General features: G+C 41.3%; 1 protein-coding gene across 1 annotated transcript in view; it reads right to left on the reverse strand.

Annotated features, from left to right (window-relative positions):
- WNK4 (WNK lysine deficient protein kinase 4) overlaps window positions 1–19,774 on the reverse strand; it is a 486,906-nt gene that overhangs the window by 216,046 nt on the left and 251,086 nt on the right. Inside the window, exons 3-4 of the mRNA XM_073608385.1 lie at window positions 8,430–8,650; window positions 4,025–4,182 (exon numbers count right to left, since the gene is read on the reverse strand). Of these exons, the coding sequence (XP_073464486.1) occupies window positions 4,025–4,182; window positions 8,430–8,650 (379 nt within the window). The remainder of the gene's footprint in view (window positions 1–4,024; window positions 4,183–8,429; window positions 8,651–19,774) is intronic.

Raw genomic sequence — 19,774 nt, forward strand, 5'->3', positions numbered from 1 at the left:
CCGGGAGAAGATGAAGCGGAGGGACCCCCGAAGCCGGAAGAAGACCCCCGAAGCCGGAGGAAGATCCCCCCCCCCGGAGCTGTTTAATAAAATATTTTAAAAACCTGTGTAGTGTGTTTTATTACTTACACTTTTTTCCTAGGTAAATGGGTAGGGGTACCATGTACCCCATACTCATTTACATAGGGTGGGGGGCCGGGATCTGGGGGCCCCCTTATTAAAGGGGGCTCCCAGATTCCGATAAGCCCCCGCCCGCAGACCCCGACAACCAACGGCCAGGGTTGTCGGGAAGAGGCCCTTGTCCTCATCAACATGGGGACAAGGTGCTTTGGGGGGGGGGGCGCAGGGCGCCCCCCTCCCCCAAAGCACCCACCCCCATGTTGAGGGCATGCGGCCTGGTACGGTTCAGGAGGGGGGGGGGCGCTCGCTCGTCCCCACCCCCTTTCCTGACCGGCCAGGCTGCGTGCTCGGATCGGGGTCTGGTATGGATTTTAGGGGGGACCCCACGCCGTTTTTTTCGGCGTAGGGGCTTCCCTTTATAATCCATACCAGACCTAAGGGCCTGGTATGCCCCGCGCTCGCCGCAATAGGAAAATGTGTTTTTCCTATTGCAGCGAGCGTGAGATGCAATACTCTGCCCTCGTGTTGTATCTGGTCCGTCGGACCAGCCTACACACGAGCGGGCTTTCCGTCGGACCAGCACACACACGAGCGGACTTTCCGCCCGAAACTGAGTCCGGCGGAAAGATTTAGAAATTTCTTCAAATCTAGGTCCGGCGGGCTTTTGGGAAAAAGTCCACCGGAAAAGTCCGCCGGTGCCTACACACGGGCGGATTGTCCGGCACACTCTGGTCCGCCGGACCAAGTATGCCGGAAAGTCCGACCGTGTGTACGCGGCATAAGGATTCATCTCTTAATTCTGAGAAACTGAATGAAAACTTCTAGTGGTATGGTATACAAGTATATCTCAAGTGTCTCATCCATAAATTACATACCCACTATGATGCAGAAGGGATCAACCAAGTTAGAAGTGATGTTTTATGATCAATTCATTGTCAGTACACCATTAGCTAATTATGATGAAGCATTGAATATGATGAGGAGTCTCAGTTGGTGACGTCATCCCGCGATCATCTTGTCTTTACATGTGTCCGTAGCCCGCACTGCTGAAGTGCCACACTTGTGAGTACTTTGTATGCCGTTTTTACTGGAGAAATAAATTATTTGCAAACAGAGAGCACTAGATTTGGTGTTTTTATTCCTATGTCACACCGGATACACCCAAGGGAAACCTGAGACTGGTGAAGCCAGTGAGGAGGAAGAGGGTGTTACAGAGGCATTGTATGTAGTGTGATGACTGCGCTTAAGACAATATATAGGTATGCTGCCCCCCTAAAGAAGCTCCCCTAGGGGTACTTCAGAGGTATACAGATAGATAGAATGGGGTTCTACCGGCCCGATTTCCGGAAATGATGGCCTGCGTTCTACGGCCCGATTTCCGGTAGAACGCAGGTGGAGTGCAAACACTCGGTCTCACTTCCATCTAGCATCACAGGCTGCCGGTTTTTACATTCTTTTGGGGTAGCAATGTGATAGCTACACCAAAGCTTGGAGTGCAATATTTTTTTTTTGGTACTTTGCTGCTGGAATACTATAGCCAGTTGCTGCTGGACTGTAGGTTTTTACTGGAAGATTTTATATGTTGCAATACATTTTTATTTCATCTACTACACTATGGGAGTCCACTATTCCTTCTTTTTCATATGACTGATCAAGTTCCATTTTCTCATGTATGCTGAGGATCACCCTTGTAACTCCATCGACTACGCCGATAAGGAGATCATAGAGGCCATATCTATATGCGCATTGCCCCTTTGGGGTGAATGGATCTGGTGAGTGGGGACCCTTGAGGGGGAGCACTAAGTCACCAAGGATATTGACAGCACTCAAGTCACGTTTTTGAAAATTCTTTTTCACCGTTTTGAAGACATTTTTCTGCATTAACTATGGACTGTTATATAAACACTTTAAAATAATAATTTTCTAAAACACTGTTTACCTATTATGCTCATGGACTTTATAACCTGGTAGCTGTATATCATTTACCTAATTGGTCACTACATGGTGATCTATGGGCATATTGCTATATTCTCTATCTATGATGCTAATATTGTTTAAGCTATAGTTACGGAGGTTTATTTTAATTTATCACTGATCATTGCACTGTACACTAATGAATGTATACATATGTGTGTTATTTTTTGGTTTCTATAGGGATATTGCTTATGGTATATTTCTATACTTGATGAGTGTATAATTTTGGTTTATCCACACATAATATCACTAACACAAGTATAATAACCACATATCTTGTGAGGAGATTATATATGTAATAGCACACCTGGTTATACATATAACCTGCAATTAGGTGGGGCACCCCCGCTGTGGAGCCAGCACATTGGCTTTGTATTACTATTAATTTATTTCCTTTTACACTTACTCACGCCCATTACAACCAAGTATAGGGAGCGCCATTACCCCATTCTATCTATCTGTTACAGAGGCATTATCAGCTTCACGCTGGGCCGATTCACTGATTACCCCATAGGGGATGTGCTTTTTCTGACCTGCTGGTAAAACAGGGGTCAGATTGTAAGAGGAGAGGCTAGAGCACAGTGGTGGAGTAGAGCACCAGAACTTTTTGGTTTTATAAGTGCACTGTTTCGGGTGAAGATTTCACTTTGGAAGAAATTTAAGACTATTTTGATATTACTTGAATGTATCACTATTTTTCACTATTTCACTATTTATCACTATTCACTATTTTTAGGATCACCAAATTGCAATGGCGTCCCTGGGGGGGGGGACAGAGGGGGCCCTGACCCCCCCAACATTATGATGTGCCCCACCATGGGAACTCTCTCCCTCAATGTCTAAGAGGGAGAGAGTTCCCAGTCAGCTCCTGCGGGTGATTCCTCCCCCCTCTGCTTGCTGACACTGCATAATGTGAGCGCTCACACAACCACAGCCGCCCGATCTGCTCCTTCCCCTGCATCCTCATTGGCAGGGAGAAGAGCGAGTTGCAGGAAGGACTCCACCAGGACTCTCAGTTACTGAAAAAACAGACTGATTTCTTCCATCCTTAGGACAGGAGAAGCAGCCTGTAAATTCCAAGAGATGCCAGACCAGAGCAGTCAATAGCAGGGGCAGGACAGCAAGAGGAGGCTGGGAAACCCCACAGTGGCAGAACACCAGGGCCCGGAGGCAAGACAACCTTTGCAACCCTGATAGCTCTCCCACTGCTTTGGATCCTTATATTTTCTTGGTATGCTGGTGACATATATATCTTGTTTTCTGCCAACCTGGGGGACCCCAATACAGTAGGAAGGGAGCTCACTGCAGAACATGTGAAAGGGCCGTTGTGGGGTCGTAGTAAAGGGCCCCAGTATATATTTATATATCTATATCTCTATATATCTAGATATAGATATATATATATAGAGATATATATATATCTCTATATATATATATGCATTTTATAGTATAGTTGCCCCCCTACTTTTGTCCCTGTCCCCCCCTACCCCCCTAAATATGAAAGCTGGAGACGCCACTGCCAAATTGGACTTTTTTATGTTGCACATTATTATTATTGTAGTATTGGTAGCGCAGCACTGTGTTGGAAATCACTTTACCTAATGATTAGAATTTATGGAAAGTGATGAATTTCAAAATGCACATGCACCAATAGCAAGACTTGGTTTGTTCAACAATAGGACTAAAGTGTAACTAAAGTGTAGAGGGAAAGGCGAAGAAGCATATGAAATATGCCAATGGGCCAATGCCTACCCTTTTACTTTAAATCTAATATTACCCCCATCCCCAGCACATACAGCAGGTAATAATCATGCAATCACTGCTAAAACAAAATATTGGTGTTCAAGCACAGCTAATTCTTGTGACCACACTAGATGTCACAAGTTCTTCAGTTTTTCATGTACCATTAAGGTTTCATGTTGTTACTTACTGAGGTCACTTTGCGGTATATTTGGGCAGCATTCTGGCATTCTGAGTATGGATATTCAGAAGTGGCCATCTCCAGCATACACATCCCAAAGGCATAGACATCTACTGCTTCATCGTACTTCTCCTCATACATCTCTGGAGCCATGAACTCAGGTGTACCTAAGGAAGTACATATAGACATTTCAGTTAAGTTAACTGAATTAATGTACCAATTTTTGTATTGACATAATAGGACTTTCAACGAGAGCATATCTTTTACACCCAATTATAGTATATAAAGTGTTATGTGAAATACAGACTGTCAGAGAAAAGAGAGGAACAGAGATCTAAACAGAGGTCACAGCGGTGCAGTTGGCATCAATATCAATGGCTAGCATATGGTAGTGAGGAAGTGAGCACAATCAATCTGGCAGCTTCCAAGATAGCTGGTCAGAAGAGGCTTTGGTCGTTTTAAACCATTAATGCAGTAAGACCATTTTTATGTAGTGGTCTTTTTTTATTCTTTTTTTCCTTTAACCTATGGGATTATGCGTATAGAGGTGTTCTGTATATTTATTTATTTTTTTCTATTGGTTGAACTAGATAGACCATGCCTCTTTTCAGTCTGACTAACTATGCAACTATGTAACTGATTTGGCTACAGTTATTTACATGCAAGCCTCTGTAACACAAGTAAATCAAAGAATATTTTATTCTGTTTTATGATCATAAACATACATACAGTAGCTAGTCACTTTAAAAAATTCAATCAAATTCAACCAAAAGTTAAATGATAAGACAACTATTTACGGTATAAATATGTTAGCCTAAACTATGTTATCAATGATTCTATGGCCCTTGATTTATTCTTGGCTTTTTTACATCTCAATTTATATGGTTAGTATGTAATCTAATACCTCTAAATATATTGGATAGGACACTTGTTAGCTCCTTCCTCTACTCCCTTTTTATGTTGCAATTTTTGGTATAAAAAATATAGCGGTGTTACTGCAAAGGTCCTGCTCTCACACTATAATAAGTATTGAAAGTAGAAGAGCTACTACAGGAGTAAAGTCAAGCCACAATTACCAGCACCCTAAAGCCGCATACACACGGGTGGACTTTTCGACCGGACTGGTCCGACGGACTTTCCGACAGACTTTCAACTGACTTTTGACGGACTTTTTAACGAACGGACTTGCCTACCCACGATCACACCAAAGTCCAACGGATTCGTACGCGATGACGTACATCGGACTAAAATAAGGAAGTTGATAGACAGTAGCCAATAGCTGCCCTAGCGTCGGTTTTTGTCCGTCGGACTAGCATACAGACAAGCGGATTTCTAGGTCCGGCGGAGTTACCGCGTAAAGATTTGAAGCATGTTCCAAATCTAAATTCCGTCAGATTTTCGACTGGAAAAGTCCCCTGAAGGTCCGATGAAGCCCACACGATCGGATTGTCCACTGAACTCGGTCCGTCGGACCAGTCCGGTCGAAAAGTCTGACCGTGTGTACGCTGCATAAGAAACGAGAATGGACTGACTGTCAGGATTGAAGAAGAACACAGCTCCTATCCGAAAGCTTAGTTTAGGGTTTAGATTAGGGTAAGGTTTATGGGTTCAGTGCGTTATGAAAGGGAGTTAAGTGTAAAGGGTATTATTTTTTGGCTTATCTATTAGGGGGTAAAATAAATCATAACTAAACCCAAGAAGAAAAATTGAGTTTAGATAGGTGTGTGGTTTACCATAAGGGATAGTTTTTTTTTCCTGTTGGTGGAGTTGTAGCTCATGTACTTGTTCTTGGGGCAAGTGACTGAATCAAGCAAACTGTGATTCTCCACTCACCATGCTGGTCCAGCAGTTTTTAATTTTGCAGGTACAGTCAGGTCCATAAATATTGGGACATCGACACAATTCTAATCTTTTTGGCTCTATACACCACCACAATGGATTTGAAATGAAATAAACAAGATGTGCTTTAACTGCAGACTTTCAGCTTTAATTGGAGGGCATTTACATCCAAATCAGGTGAACGGTGTTTGTATATGTGCCTCCCACTTTTTAAGGGACCAAAAGTAATGGAACAGATTAACAATCGTCCATCAAACTTTCACTTTTTAATATTTGGTTGCAAATCCTTTGCAGTCAATTACAGCCTGAAGTCTGGAACGCATAGACATCACCAGATGCTGGGTTTCATCCCTGGTGATGCTCTGCCAGGCATTTACTGCAGCTTTTACTGCAGCTGTCTTCAGTTCCTGCTTGTTCTTGGAGCATTTTCCCTTCAGTTTTGTCTTCAGCAAGTGAAATGCATGCTCAATCGGATTCAGGTCAGGTGATTGACTTGGCCATTGCATAACATTCCACTTCTTTCCCTTAAAAAACTCTTTGGTTGCTTTTGCAGTATGCTTCGGGTCATTGCCCAGCTGCACGGTGAAGCGCTGTCCAATGAGTTCTGAAGCATTTTGCTGAATATGAGCAGATAATATTGCCCGAAACACTTCAGAATTCATCCTGCTGCTTTTGTCAGCAGTCACATCATCAATAAATACAATAGAACCAGTTCCATTGACAGCCATACATGCCCACGCCATGACACTATCACCACCATGCTTCACTGATGAGGTGGTATGCTTTGGATCATAAGCAGTTCCTTTCTTTCTCCATACTCTTCTCTTCCCATCACTCTGGTACAAGTTGATCTTGGTCTCATCTTTCCATAGGAAGTTGTTCCAGAACTATGAAGGCTTTTTTAGATGTTGTTTGGCAAACTCTAATCTGGCCTTCCTGTATTTGAGGCTCACCAATGGTTTACATCTTGTGGTGAACCCTCTGTATTCACTCTGGTGAAGTCTTCTCGTGATTGTTGACTTTGACACACATATACCTACCTCCTAGAGAGTGTTCTTGATCTGGCCAACTGTTGTGAAGGGTGTTTTCTTCACCAGGGAAAGAATTCTTCGGTCACCCACCACAGTTGTTTTCTGTGGTCTTCCGGGTCTTTTGGTGTTGCTGAGCTCACCGGTGCATTCTTTCTTTTTTAAGGATGTTCCAAACAGTTGATTTGGCCACACCTAATGTTTTTGCTATCTCTCTGATGGGTTTGTTTTGTTTTTTTCAGCCTAATGATGGCTTGCTTGATAGTGACAGCTCTTTGGATCTCATATTGAGAGTTGACAGCAACAGATTCCAAATGCAAATAGCACACTTGAAATTAACTCTGGACCTTTTATCTGCTCCTTGTAAATGGGATAATGAGGAAATAACACACACCTGGCCATGGAACAGCTGAGCAGCCAATTGTCCCATTACTTTTGGTCCCTTAAAAAGTGGGAGGCACATATACAAACTGTTGTAATTCCTACACTGTTCAACTGATTTGGATGTAAATACTCTCAAATTAAACCTGAAAGTTAAAGCACATCTTGTTTGTTTCATTTCAAATCCATTGTGGTGGTGTATAGAGCCAAAAAGATTAGAATTGTGTTGATGTCCCAATATTTATGGACCTGACTGTATAATAAACTAACATAGCAGGTGCAGCCCGGTACCAAAAACTTTTTTTTGTGTTTTCCAGCATGTTTTCCTAATGTTTTATGTGTACATTCTTTTACATCATTACCTAGTAAAACACACCAAATTTAGGCGTAACAGCATTATTAACCCTTTAAAGCACTAGTATTCAAATGTTGCTTCTTTTCAAAAACAGGATATGTTGTTTTTTTCTACAAATATGTAATACAAAAAGAGCACTAAAATTAAAGCTGCACAATGTCTCAAAGGAATGATTTCTCTACATTCTCTGTGATCCAACAATTGTCACAAAAGTTTGACAATTAGCATCACCTTCATAGTCAGCTTTAGGTCTTATAAGTCTGTAGCAAACCATTGAATAACTTGTGTGGTTTTTGTATGCAGCCCTCCAACACAGGAATTGTTTTTACAATGCAAAAAAAAAACAAAAAACTGTACAGGCTAAAAACATTAACTGATGTTCTGTTTGAAATTAAAAAACCTTGGTCTTCCAAACTTAGATCCCCAATTGTGTGCACACAATAAGCTGTTCCTTTCCCAATTAACCTCCACCTAGACTAGAGCAAAAACCTTATTTGATGTTGCTAATTTCTAACATGTTTCCCCATACTGGCTGTTGTAGAAAAAATTGGGTGTTCTTTCTGTAGGTTCCATAGGTTCCAGCTGTTCATCTTTTTGCAGTTCCAGTTGTTGAAAGAACCACGTGTTAATTGAGGGAATGCTTGTGTAAGGAAAAGCGTTCTATTAATCTACTAATACTGCCATAAGTATCAGTTTTAAAAGACAGAACATTTGAGGAAAATGAGGAATGGAATGATTTGGGGTACAAATAGGGATATTTGTGAGTTATGTAAGCTTAAAATAAACATATCATCTATCTGAATTACCATACCTATGACACTCTTTGCAAAGGAGGCACTTTTTAACGTGGCCAGACCCAGATCCCCAATTTTAACAAAGCCAGTGGGCCCAGTGATGAAGATGTTGTCACATTTAAGGTCACGATGTATTATGGGAGGGCAGCGGGTATGGAGAAAGTGCAGGCCCTTTAAAATTTGACGACTCCACCTTTGCAGTACCTTTAGTTTCATCTCCTTGAACCTCTTCAAGTAGCTAAGAAAGCAATAGGAGAAAAGTATAAATATTTGACACGCACAAAATGAAACACATAGACACAGATTTGCTCATCTGACCCAATTATTGAGTAGCTGGATATTAAATCTGAATTCCATTAACAAAAATATACCCTCCCTAGAAAAAATGTAGAATTCAGGGATAGCACAAACTAATATTAAAAATACTCCATCCCCCATCCTAACACTTTTTCTGACTAACCTGTGTAAAAAAGGTACGTACTTACCTGTTTTCATGCTGCTCCAGTCCGGTCTTGTGATCTTTCCTGTGTCAGCCAGGGGACATATGCAGGGGAGAGGAGACAGCGATCGACAGTGGCTGGTAGAGCCTGGAGCTGTGACGTCACCCATAGGTTACAATGACCCATTCTTTGTTGGTGTTCCCTCCTCGCCCCTGAAGCCCCTGCTGTCTGAGAACAGGGGAGCCAATCTCATGACCCACAGCTGCATGAAAATAGGTAAGTATATACATCTTTCTTACACAGGTTAGTCAGAATAGGCGTTAAGAGGGAGTATATTTAAGAAGGGAGTATTTTTAAGATTAGTTAGTGTTATCCCGGAATTCTACTTTAACACTTGCACTGCTGGGGGAGCCCGTCTGCAAGAGTATATTTTTCCCTCAGAAAACAGCTTTAAAGATATTTGAACATACTGTCAAGTGAGAAAAAAAACATTTCTGAGCAGCCATATTTTCTGATCATAAAGGTCCATATTCAGCTGGATAGCAAATGGCTGTCACTAGAAACTATTGTCGGCTTAAGGAAACTCACAAATCCCTCAAGGAAATCTGATGACGAAACATGGAGGATGAGACCGGGTGTCATATTTACATTCGGCATTTTATTTGCAAGTGTCTGCTGTGATGAAGCTTGTGTTTTAAATCCTATGAGTGGAGTGCTGTTACATAGTGCTATGGTGCACTATCAATGTGTCAGTTTTTTTTGGCTTTATGTATTTAATACATTTTAAAAGTGGTATTTTGCTGTTGTGTATATTCTCTGTCTTCAAATATACACTATATTACCAAAAGTATTGGGACACCTGCCTTTACACGCACATGAACTTTAATGGCATCCCAGTCTTCGTCCATAGGGTTCAATATTGAGTTAGCCTATCCTTTGCAGCTATAACAGCTTCAACTCTTCTGGGAAGGTTGTCCACAAGGTTTAGGAGTGTATCTATGGGAATGTTTGACTATTCTTCCAGAAGTGCATTTGTGAGGTCAGGCACTGATGTTGACTAGAAGGCCTGGCTCGTAGTCTCTGCTCTAATTCATCCTAAAGATGTTCTATCAGAATGAAATCGGGACTCTGTGCAGGCCAGTCAAGTCAAGTGAGGAATCAGCCCAGAACTACACGGGAGGAGTTTGTGAATGATTTCAAGTCAGTTGGGACCACAAGTACCAAACAAAGCATTGGTAACATAATACGCCACCATGGATTGAAATCCTGCAGCACCCTCAAGGTCCCCCTCTTCAGAAGGTACATGTACAGGCACATCTGGAGTTTGCCAATGAATATATAAATGATTTAGAGAAGGATTGGGACCCTAAGAACACCATCCCTACAGTGAAGCATGGAGGTGGAAACATTATGCTTTGGGGCTGTTTCTCTGCTGAAGGTACAGGCTAACTTTGCCGTATTGAGGTGCCTCATGATACTTGACATTACAAAAACCATATATAAACAGCGCAGCGCTGAAATAGTAAAAACAACTAGAAAAGCTACAATTTCTGGGGAAATTGTGAAAAGTGTTCTTGCCTCTACAACTGGAGTGGGCGGAGTAATTGGGTGGAGTGGCTTGAGTAACTGTGAAAAGTGTTAAAAAGCTTAATATTTTAAAAAGTATAAATAGTAGTAAAAAAGTTGAAGTCCCATCATTAGCTGAAAGAGCTGAACATTTTTTTCAAAAGTTTTTTTTTTCAAAAATGAATTATTTTTTTTCAAAAATGATTTTTTTTTTAACCACTTCAGCCCCGGAAGGATTTACCCCCTTCCTGACCAGAGCACTTTTTACAATTTGGCACTGCGTCGCTTTAACTGCTAATTGCGCGGTCATGCAATGCTGTAACCAAACGAAATTTGCGTCCTTTTCTTCCCACAAATAGAGCTTTCTTTTGATGGTATTTGATCACCTCTGCCGTTTTTATTTTTTGCGCTATACACGGAAAAAGACCGAAAATTTTGAAAAAAAATGATATTTTCTACTTTTTGTTCTAAAAAAAATCCAATAAACTCAATTTTAGTCATACATTTAGGCCAAAATGTATTTGGCCACATGTCTTTGGTAAAAAAAATGTCAATAAGTGTATATTTATTGGTTTGCGCAAAAGTTATAGCGCCTACAATCTAGGGTACATTTTCTGGAATTTACACAGCCTTTAATTTATGACTGCCTATGTCGTTTCTTGAGGTGCTAAAATGGCAGGGCAGTACAAACCCCCCCCAAATGACCCCATTTTGGAAAGTAGACACCCCAAGGAAATTGCTGAGAGGCATGTTGAGCCCATTGAATATTCATTTTTTTTGTCCCAAGTGATTGAATAATGACAAAAAAAAAAAAAAATTACAAAAAGTTGTCACTAAATGATATATTGCTCACACAGGCCATGGGCATATGTGGAATTGCACCCCAAAATACATTTAGCTGCTTCTCCTGAGTATGGGGATACCACATGTGTGGGACTTTTTGGGAGCCTAGCCGCATACGGGGCCCCGAAAACCAATCACTGCCTTCAGGATTTCTAAGGGCGTACATTTTTGATTTTACTCCTCACTACCTATCACAGTTTTGAAGGCCATAAAATGCCCAGATGGCACAAACTCCCCCCAAATGACCCCATTTTGGAAAGTAGACACCCCAAGCTATTTGCTGAGAGGCATGTTGAGTCCATGGAATATTTTATATTTTGACACAAGTTGCGGGAAAGTGACAATTTATTTATTTTTTTTTTTGCACAAAGTTGTCACTAAATGATATATTGCTCACACAGGTCATGGGCAAATGTGGAATTGCACCCCAAAATACATTCTGCTGCTTCTCTTGAGTACGGGGATACCACATGTGTTGGACTTTTTAGGAGCCTAGCCGCGTACGGGACCCCGAAAACCAATCACCGCCTTCAGGATTTCTAAGGGTGTACATTTTTGATTTCACTCTTCACTGCCTATCACAGTTTCGGAGGTCATGGAATGCCCAGGTGGCACAAACCCCCCCCCAAATGACCCCATTTTGGAAAGTAGACACCCCAAGCTATTTGCTGAGAGGCATGGTGAGTATTTTGTAGCTCTCATTTGTTTTTGAAAATGAAGAAAGACAAAAAAAAAATTTTTTTTCCTTTTTTTAATTTTCAAAACTTTGTGACAAAAAGTGAGGTCTGCAAAATACTCACTATACCGCTCAGAAAATAGCTTTGGGTGTCTACTTTCCAAAATGGGGTCATTTGGGGGGGGGGTTTGTGCCACCTGGGCATTCCATGGCCTCCGAGACTGTGATAGGCAGTGAAGAGTGAAATCAAAAATTTACGCCCTTAGAAAGCCTGAAGGCGGTGCTTGGTTTTCGGGGTCCCATACGCGGCTAGGCTCCCAAAAAGTCTCACACATGTGGTATCCCCGTACTCAGGAGAAGCAACAGAATGTATTTTGGGGTGTAATTTCACATATTCCCATGGCATGTTTGAGCAATATATAATTTAGTGACAACTTTGTGCAAAAAAAAAAAAAAAATTTGTCTCTTTCCCGCAACTTGTGTCACAATATAAAATATTCCATGGACTCGACATGCCTCTCAGCAAATAGCTTGGGGTGTCTACTTTCCAAAATGGGGTCATTTGGGGGGGTTTTGAACTGTCCTGGCATTTTATGCACAACATTTAGAAGCTTATGTCACACATCACCCACTCTTCTAACCACTTGAAGACAAAGCCCTTTCTGACACTTTTTGATTACATGAAAAAATTATTTTTTTTTGCAAGAAAATTACTTTGAACCCCCACACATTATATATTTTTTTAAAGCAAATGCCCTACAGATTAAAATGGTGGGTGTTTCATTTTTTTTTTTTCACACAGTATTTGCGCAGCGATTTTTCAAACGCATTTTTTGGGGAAAAAACACACTTTTTTACATTTTAATGCACTAAAACACACTATATTGCCCAAATGTTTGATGAAATAAAAAAGATGATCTTAGGCCGAGTACATGGATACCAAACATGACATGCTTTACAATTGCGCACAAACGTGCAGTGGCAACAAAATAAATACATTTTTAAAAGCCTTTAAAAGCCTTTACAGGTTACCACTTTAGATTTATAGAGGAGGTCTACTGCTAAAATTATTGCCCTCGATCTGACCGTCGCGGTGATACCTCACATGCATGGTGCAATTGCTGTTTACATTTGACGCCAGACCGACGCTTGCGTTCGCCTTAGCGCGAGAGCAGGGGGGACAGGGGTGCTTTTTTTTTTTTTTTTTTTTTTCTTTATTTTTTTTTGCTTTTTTATCTTATTTTAAAACTGTTCCTTTCATTTTTTTTTTTTAATCATTTTTACTGTTATCTCAGGGAATGTAAATATCCCCTATGATAGCAATAGGTAGTGACAGGTACTCTTTTTTGAAAAAATTGGGGTCTATTAGACCCTAGATTTCTCCTCTGCCCTCAAAGCATCTGATGACACCAAGATCGGTGTGATAAAATGCTTCCCCAATTTCCCAATGGCGCTATTTACATCTGGCGAAATCTAAGTCATAAAATGCTCGTAGCTTCCGGTTTCTTAGGCCATAGAGATGTTTGGAGCCACTCTGGTCTCTGATCAGCTCTATGGTCAGCTGGCTGAATCACCGGCTGCATTCTCAGGTTCCCTGTTGAGACAGGAGAGCCAGAGAAAAACACGGAAGACGATGGGGGGGGGCATTCTCTCCCACTGCTTGTAAAAGCAGTCTAGAGGCTAATTAGCCGCTAGGATTGCTTTTACATGAAAGCCGACCGCTGGTTGAAAAGAATGATACCAAGATGATACCTAAACCTGCAAGCATCATTCTGGTATAACCACTCAAAGTCGTGAATGCTGTACCTGAAGACAAAAAAATGGTTAACAATAAAGCACAGTAAACGGTAAAGTATAAAAAATTGCATACCTGAAAAGCAAACATGATAAAACATAATAACAATAAAACATTGCAGAATAGAACACAGTAAAAAAGAGCAGAACAATAGAGAGAATAGAGAGAGAGAGAATAGAGAGAGAACAATAAAACGACAACTATTATTTTTTATTTTATATTTTTGTTTGGTTTTTTTTTTTTTTTTTTACACTTTTTTTGTAACTGTAACTTTTATAACTGTAACCGGTTCCAGGTTCGGGTCTCTCAAAATGCGATGGCATCTTGGGAGACCCTGTGAAAGTGTGTCCTAGTCTGTGCAATGCTGTACCCTACGCTAATACTCAGCTAGTGAATGGTAGCGTTCAAAACATTCACCAATGCAAAGACCAGGATTGTCAGGACAGGAGGGACAATAATAGCGGGTGTCACGCCTATATCCGCGCTTGCTGCAGACACGACATCTTTTTTGGGGGGGTTTGTTGGGTAGGGGTACTCGGGAGGACATAAAGAAAATGCCTCTCATGCAGCCGACTGCATTTGGTTGGGGATGTGAATGGGGGAAGTACGGGCGCTGCAGAAGTGGTGGGTTCCCAATTAGGATTGGCGAATGCAGCAGGAAGGGCATTATGGGCACGACGGGCCTGTGTTTGTCTTTTTGGTGGCAGCGGGACACTACTTGTGCTTGCCACCTCACCAGCTTGAACTGCACTTATGGGACTCGCCACGTCACCAAGTGTTACTGCAGTGCTGGTTTGACTACGACCGGGGTGTACTAGGCCGCTGGCGCTTGCCAATTCACCAAAACGCTACCAAAAAAACTGTTAACGATCGCAGGGATCAGGCCTGACTCTGCGAACGCTGCAGTTATGCGTTTAGTGTTTTGTAAGTGACAGTGATCGATCGATACTGCACTTGGGTGGGCTGGGCTGGGCTAGGCCGGGCGGAGGGGCAAAACGCAGGTGCTAGCAGGTATCTGGGCTGATCCCACTAACACTGTGTTTTTGGGAACCCTAAACTGCTGGGGACGCCAGTATAGATCTGATCGGATCAGATCAGATATTGATCAGTTCAGATACTATACCACTAAGGGAGGTGTACGGTGCGTGCGTGGGTGTTAGCGCTACTGGCACTAACCTGACGCTGCCTGGGGCTGGTGCTTGCCAGTTCACCAAAACGCTACCAAAAAAACTGTTAGCGATCGCAGGGATCAGGCCTGACTCTGCGAACGCTGCAGTTATGCGTTTAGTGTTTTGTAAGTGACAGTGATCGATCGATACTGCACTTGGGTGGGCTGGGCTGGGCCGGGCGGAGGGTCAAAACGCAGGTGCTAGCAGGTATCTGGGCTGATCCCGCTAACACTGCGTTTTTGGGAATCCTAAACTGCTGGGGACGCTAGTATAGATCTGATCGGATCAGATATTGATGCGTTCAGATACTATACCACTAAGGGAGGTGTACGGTGCGTGGGTGTTAGCGCTACTGGCACTAACCTGACGCTGCCTGGGGCTGGTGCTTGCCATATCACCAAAACGCTACCAAAAAAACTGTTAGCGATCGCAGGGATCAGGCCTGACTCTGCGAACGCTGCAGTTATATGTTTAGTGTTTTGTAAGTGACAGTGATCGATCGATACTGCACTTGGGTGGGCTGGGCCGAGCCGGGCGGAGGGGCAAAACGCAGGTGCTAGCAGGTATCTGGGCTGATCCCGCTAACACTGTGTTTTTGGGAACCCTAAACTGCTGGGGACGCTAGTATAGATCTGATTGGATCAGATATTGATCCGTACAGATACTATACCACTAAGGGAGGCGTATGCTGCGTGCGTGGGTGTTAGCAGTACTGGCGCTAATCTGACGCTGCCTGGGGCGACGCATATCACCGCCGGGCGATCAGGGGGCTAAATCTTTATTCGGTAATAAACGGCGGTTGCCCTGACACTATAAAAAATAAACGAACTAACCAGCATCACCCGTAACGGTTATACAGTGATCAGTGGTGAAAGGGTTAACTAGGGGGCAATCAAGGGGTTAAAACATTTATAAGGTAGTATATAGGGGTCCCTGTCGCTATAAAACGCTGACGGCGAACCTAAATATTTACCTCACTAACTAGCGTCACCAGTGACACTAATACAGCGATCAGAAAAATGATCGCTTAGCGACACTGGTGACGGGGGGTGATCAAGGGGTTAAAACTTTATTAGGGGGGGTTAGGGGGGTATCCTAGACCTAAAGGGGGCCTAACACTCACTGCCCTAACACTGTAACTGTCACAAACTGACACCAATACAGTAATCAGAAAAAAAAAAAAACCTGCTTGGTGTCAGTTTGTGACAGGGGGGGGGTGATTGGGGGGGGGATCGGGGGCGATCGGGGGGGGATCGGGGTGTTTTGTGTGCCTGGCATGTTCTACTGTGTGTGTGTGTGTGTTGTGCACTCACATTGCAGTCTTCTCTCCTCGGCCCGGAACGGAAAATACCGAGCCGAGGAGAGATGACATCATTTCCTCTGCCTCTGTGTACAATACAGAGGCAGGGAAATTATCCCATTGGCTGGGAGCGATCGCGAGGGGGGGGCCACGAATGGATGGCCTCCCCCTCACCACCGATCGCCGGGGGAGATTTGCCGACCGCCGCAGGCACCGGGGGGGGGGTCCGATCGGACCCCCCACCCGCGGGCAGGCAAGGACGTACCTGTAAGTCCTTTTGCCTGCCCGTGCCGCTCTGTCGACGTATATAGTCGTGCGGCGGTCGGCAAGTGGTTAAATGAAAATTTTTTTTTTCAAAAATGATTTTTTTTTTTTCAAAAATTAATTTTTTTTTTTTCAAAAATGAATTTTTTTTTTCAAAAATGAATTTTTTTTCAAAAATGATTTTTTTTCAAAAATATTTTTTTTTCAAAAATGATTTTTTTTTCAAAAATGAATTATTTATTTTCAAAAATACATTTTTTTTTCAAAAATGATTTTTTTTTCAAAAATTATTTTTTTTTCAAAAATTATTTTTTTTTTCAAAAATGATTTTTTTTTTAAATGATTTTTTTTTTTTTCAAAATTTTTTTTTTTTTTTCAAAAATGATTTTTTTTTATTTTTTCAAAAATAATTTTTTTTTTTCTCAATAATATTTTTTTTTTTTCAAAAATAATTTTTTTTTTTCAAAATGAATTTTTTTTTTTTTTTTTTCAAAAATGAATTTTTTTTTTTTTCAAAAATATTTTTTTTTTCATGGGGCGGTCATAATGTTTTGGCTGATCCTGGGGTGGTCATAATTTTTTGGCTAATCATGGGGTTGTCAGCTTTTGTCACCTCCCACTCTAGTTTTGAACATTTCGCCATTCATTCCTATGGGACCAATTTCGTCGCAAAAACGACGATATTTCGTGAACCATTCGGCGAAAAAAGTTCCACAAAGTAATAGCACACCAATTAAATGACATTGAACATTTCGCCATTCAATCCTATGGGACCAATTTCGCCGCAAAAACTACGATATTTCGTGAACCACAAAGTAATAGCACACCAATCGGGAACAATCCGCACGTTTCGGTATATTACTTGTCTCTGTAGTGTAAAAACTGTGGGAGGAGTCTACAAGCATTATCAAGTCTAGCAGATGAAGTCACATGCATTTGGGGGGTCTCAGCATCTTGTGTTTACAACCACTGTTTCCTAGCAACGCTCATGCCCTGTTTATGCTTCACAAATAATGCTCAATACACAATAGACAGGATAATGATAGATTTAACAACTGTGCATTAATTCAAATGGCCGTATTTTAAAAACTATAAATCCTACAGCGAAGATCTTTATATTGTGAGAATCACAAGACCCAGACCTAGATTTTGATACATAGTATGTCTCTGAAATATTAAAATTGAAGGCACAGTCGCAGTTTAGAAATTGCCCTTCAAATTTGAAGGGGCTAGAGTGTAGTTTCAATGAATGTCAATGGACGGCGTGAGTTGCAAACAAATGGTCATATTGTGAAAACTATCAGGACTATGGCTTAGCCGTGGACATGTTTAGTGGCAGCAGGGATAGCTGAACGTTTTGATATAAGATTTGTGTAGGTGGGCTTGAAAATGAGGGAGTGGCGGCAGTTTAGAAATCATGTTCTGATTTTTCAGCTTTTGTCACCTCCCACTCTAGTTTCCCCATTCATTCCCATGGGACCAATTTCGCCGCAAAAACAACGATATTTCGTGAACAATTTGGCGAAACGTTCCACAAAATAATAGCACACCATTCGGGAACAATCTGCACGTTTCGGTATATTACTTGTCTATGTAGTGTAAAAACTGTGGGAGGAGTTAGGATGGTAAATTTGGCTATAATAATAATAAGAACTAGAAAAGGTACAATTTCTGGGGAAATTGTGAAAGTGTTCTTGCCTCTACAACTGGAGTGGGCGGAGTAACTGGGTGGGGTGGAGTGGCTTGAGTAACTGTGAAAAGTGTTAAAAAGCTTAATATTTTAAAAAGTATAAATAGTAGTAAAAAAGTTCCATCATTCGCTGAAAGAGCTGAACATTTTTTTCAAAAGTAATTTTTTTTTTCAAAGGTAATTTTTTTTTTCAAAAATGAATTTTTTTATTTCAAAAATAATTTTTTTTTCGAAATTATTTTTTTTTTTCAAATATATTTTTTTTTCAAAAATATTTTTTTTTTTAAAAGTAATTTTTTTTTCAAAAATATTTTTTTTTTCAAAAATAATATTTTTTTTTTCAAAAATATATTTTTTTTTTTTTCAAAAATTATTTTTTTACTTTTTTCAAAAATTATTTTTTTTTTCAAAAATATTTTTTTTTTTTACATGGGGCGGTCATAATGTTTTGGCTGATCATGGGGTGGTCATAATGTTTTGGCTGATCATGGGGTTGTCAGCTTTTGTCACTTCCCACTCTAGTTTTGAACATTTCGCCATTCATTCCTATGGGACCAATTTCGCCGCAAAAACGTCATTTCGTGGACCATTCGGCAAAACATTCCACAAAGTAATAACACACCAATCGGGAACAATCCGCTCGTTTCGGTATATTATTTGTCTCTGTAGTGTGAAAACTGTGGGAGGAGTCTACAAGCATTATCAAGTCTAGCAGATGAAGTCACATGCATTTGGAGTGTCTCAGCATCTTGTGTTTACAACCACTGTTTCCTAGCAACGCTCATGCCCTGTTTATGCTTCCCAAATACTGCTTCATCAAAACTGCCCCATCAGAATTACCCCATCAAAACTGCCCCATCATATTCCTCTATTATAAATCAGTACATGGTGTGTCTGTCCCCTCCCCCGGGCTCTGTAATCAGCTGAGATGCTCCAGCCACCTTCCCCCCTGTGTATAACAGAAGCTTTGGTAACCATGGCAACAAAACAAACACTAACAGTACACTCTGATTAATGGCTAAAATTTCCTGAAATGACCTCTAAACAAATGGCCGTATTTTAAAAACTATACATCCTACAGCGAAGATCTTTATATTGTGAGAATTACAAGACCCAGACCTAGATTTTGATGTATAGTATGTCTCTGAAATATTAAAAATGAAGGCACAGTCGCAGTTTAGAAATTGCCCTTCAAATTTGGAGGGGGCTAGAGTGTAGTTTCAATGAATGTCAATGGACGGCGTGAGTTGCAAACAAATGGTCATATTGTGAAAACTATCAGGACTATGGCTTAGCCGTGGACATGTTTAGTGGCAGCAGGGATAGCTGAACGTTTTGATATAAGATTTGTGTAGGTGGGCTTGAAAATGAGGGAGTGGCGGCAGTTTAGAAATCATGTTCTGATTTTCCAGCTTTTGTCATCTCCCACTCTAGTTTCCCCATTCATTCCTATGGGACCAATTTCGCCGCAAAAACGACGATATTTCGTGAACCATTCGGCGAAACGTTCCACAAAGTAATAGCACACCATTCGGGAACAATCCGCACGTTTCGGTATATTACTTGTCTATGTAGTGTAAAAACTGTGGGAGGAGTTAGGGTGGTAAATTTGGCTATAA

The sequence above is a fragment of the Aquarana catesbeiana genome, linkage group LG12 (genome assembly GCF_042186555.1).
Source record: "Aquarana catesbeiana isolate 2022-GZ linkage group LG12, ASM4218655v1, whole genome shotgun sequence".
Lineage (NCBI taxonomy): Eukaryota > Metazoa > Chordata > Amphibia > Anura > Ranidae > Aquarana > Aquarana catesbeiana.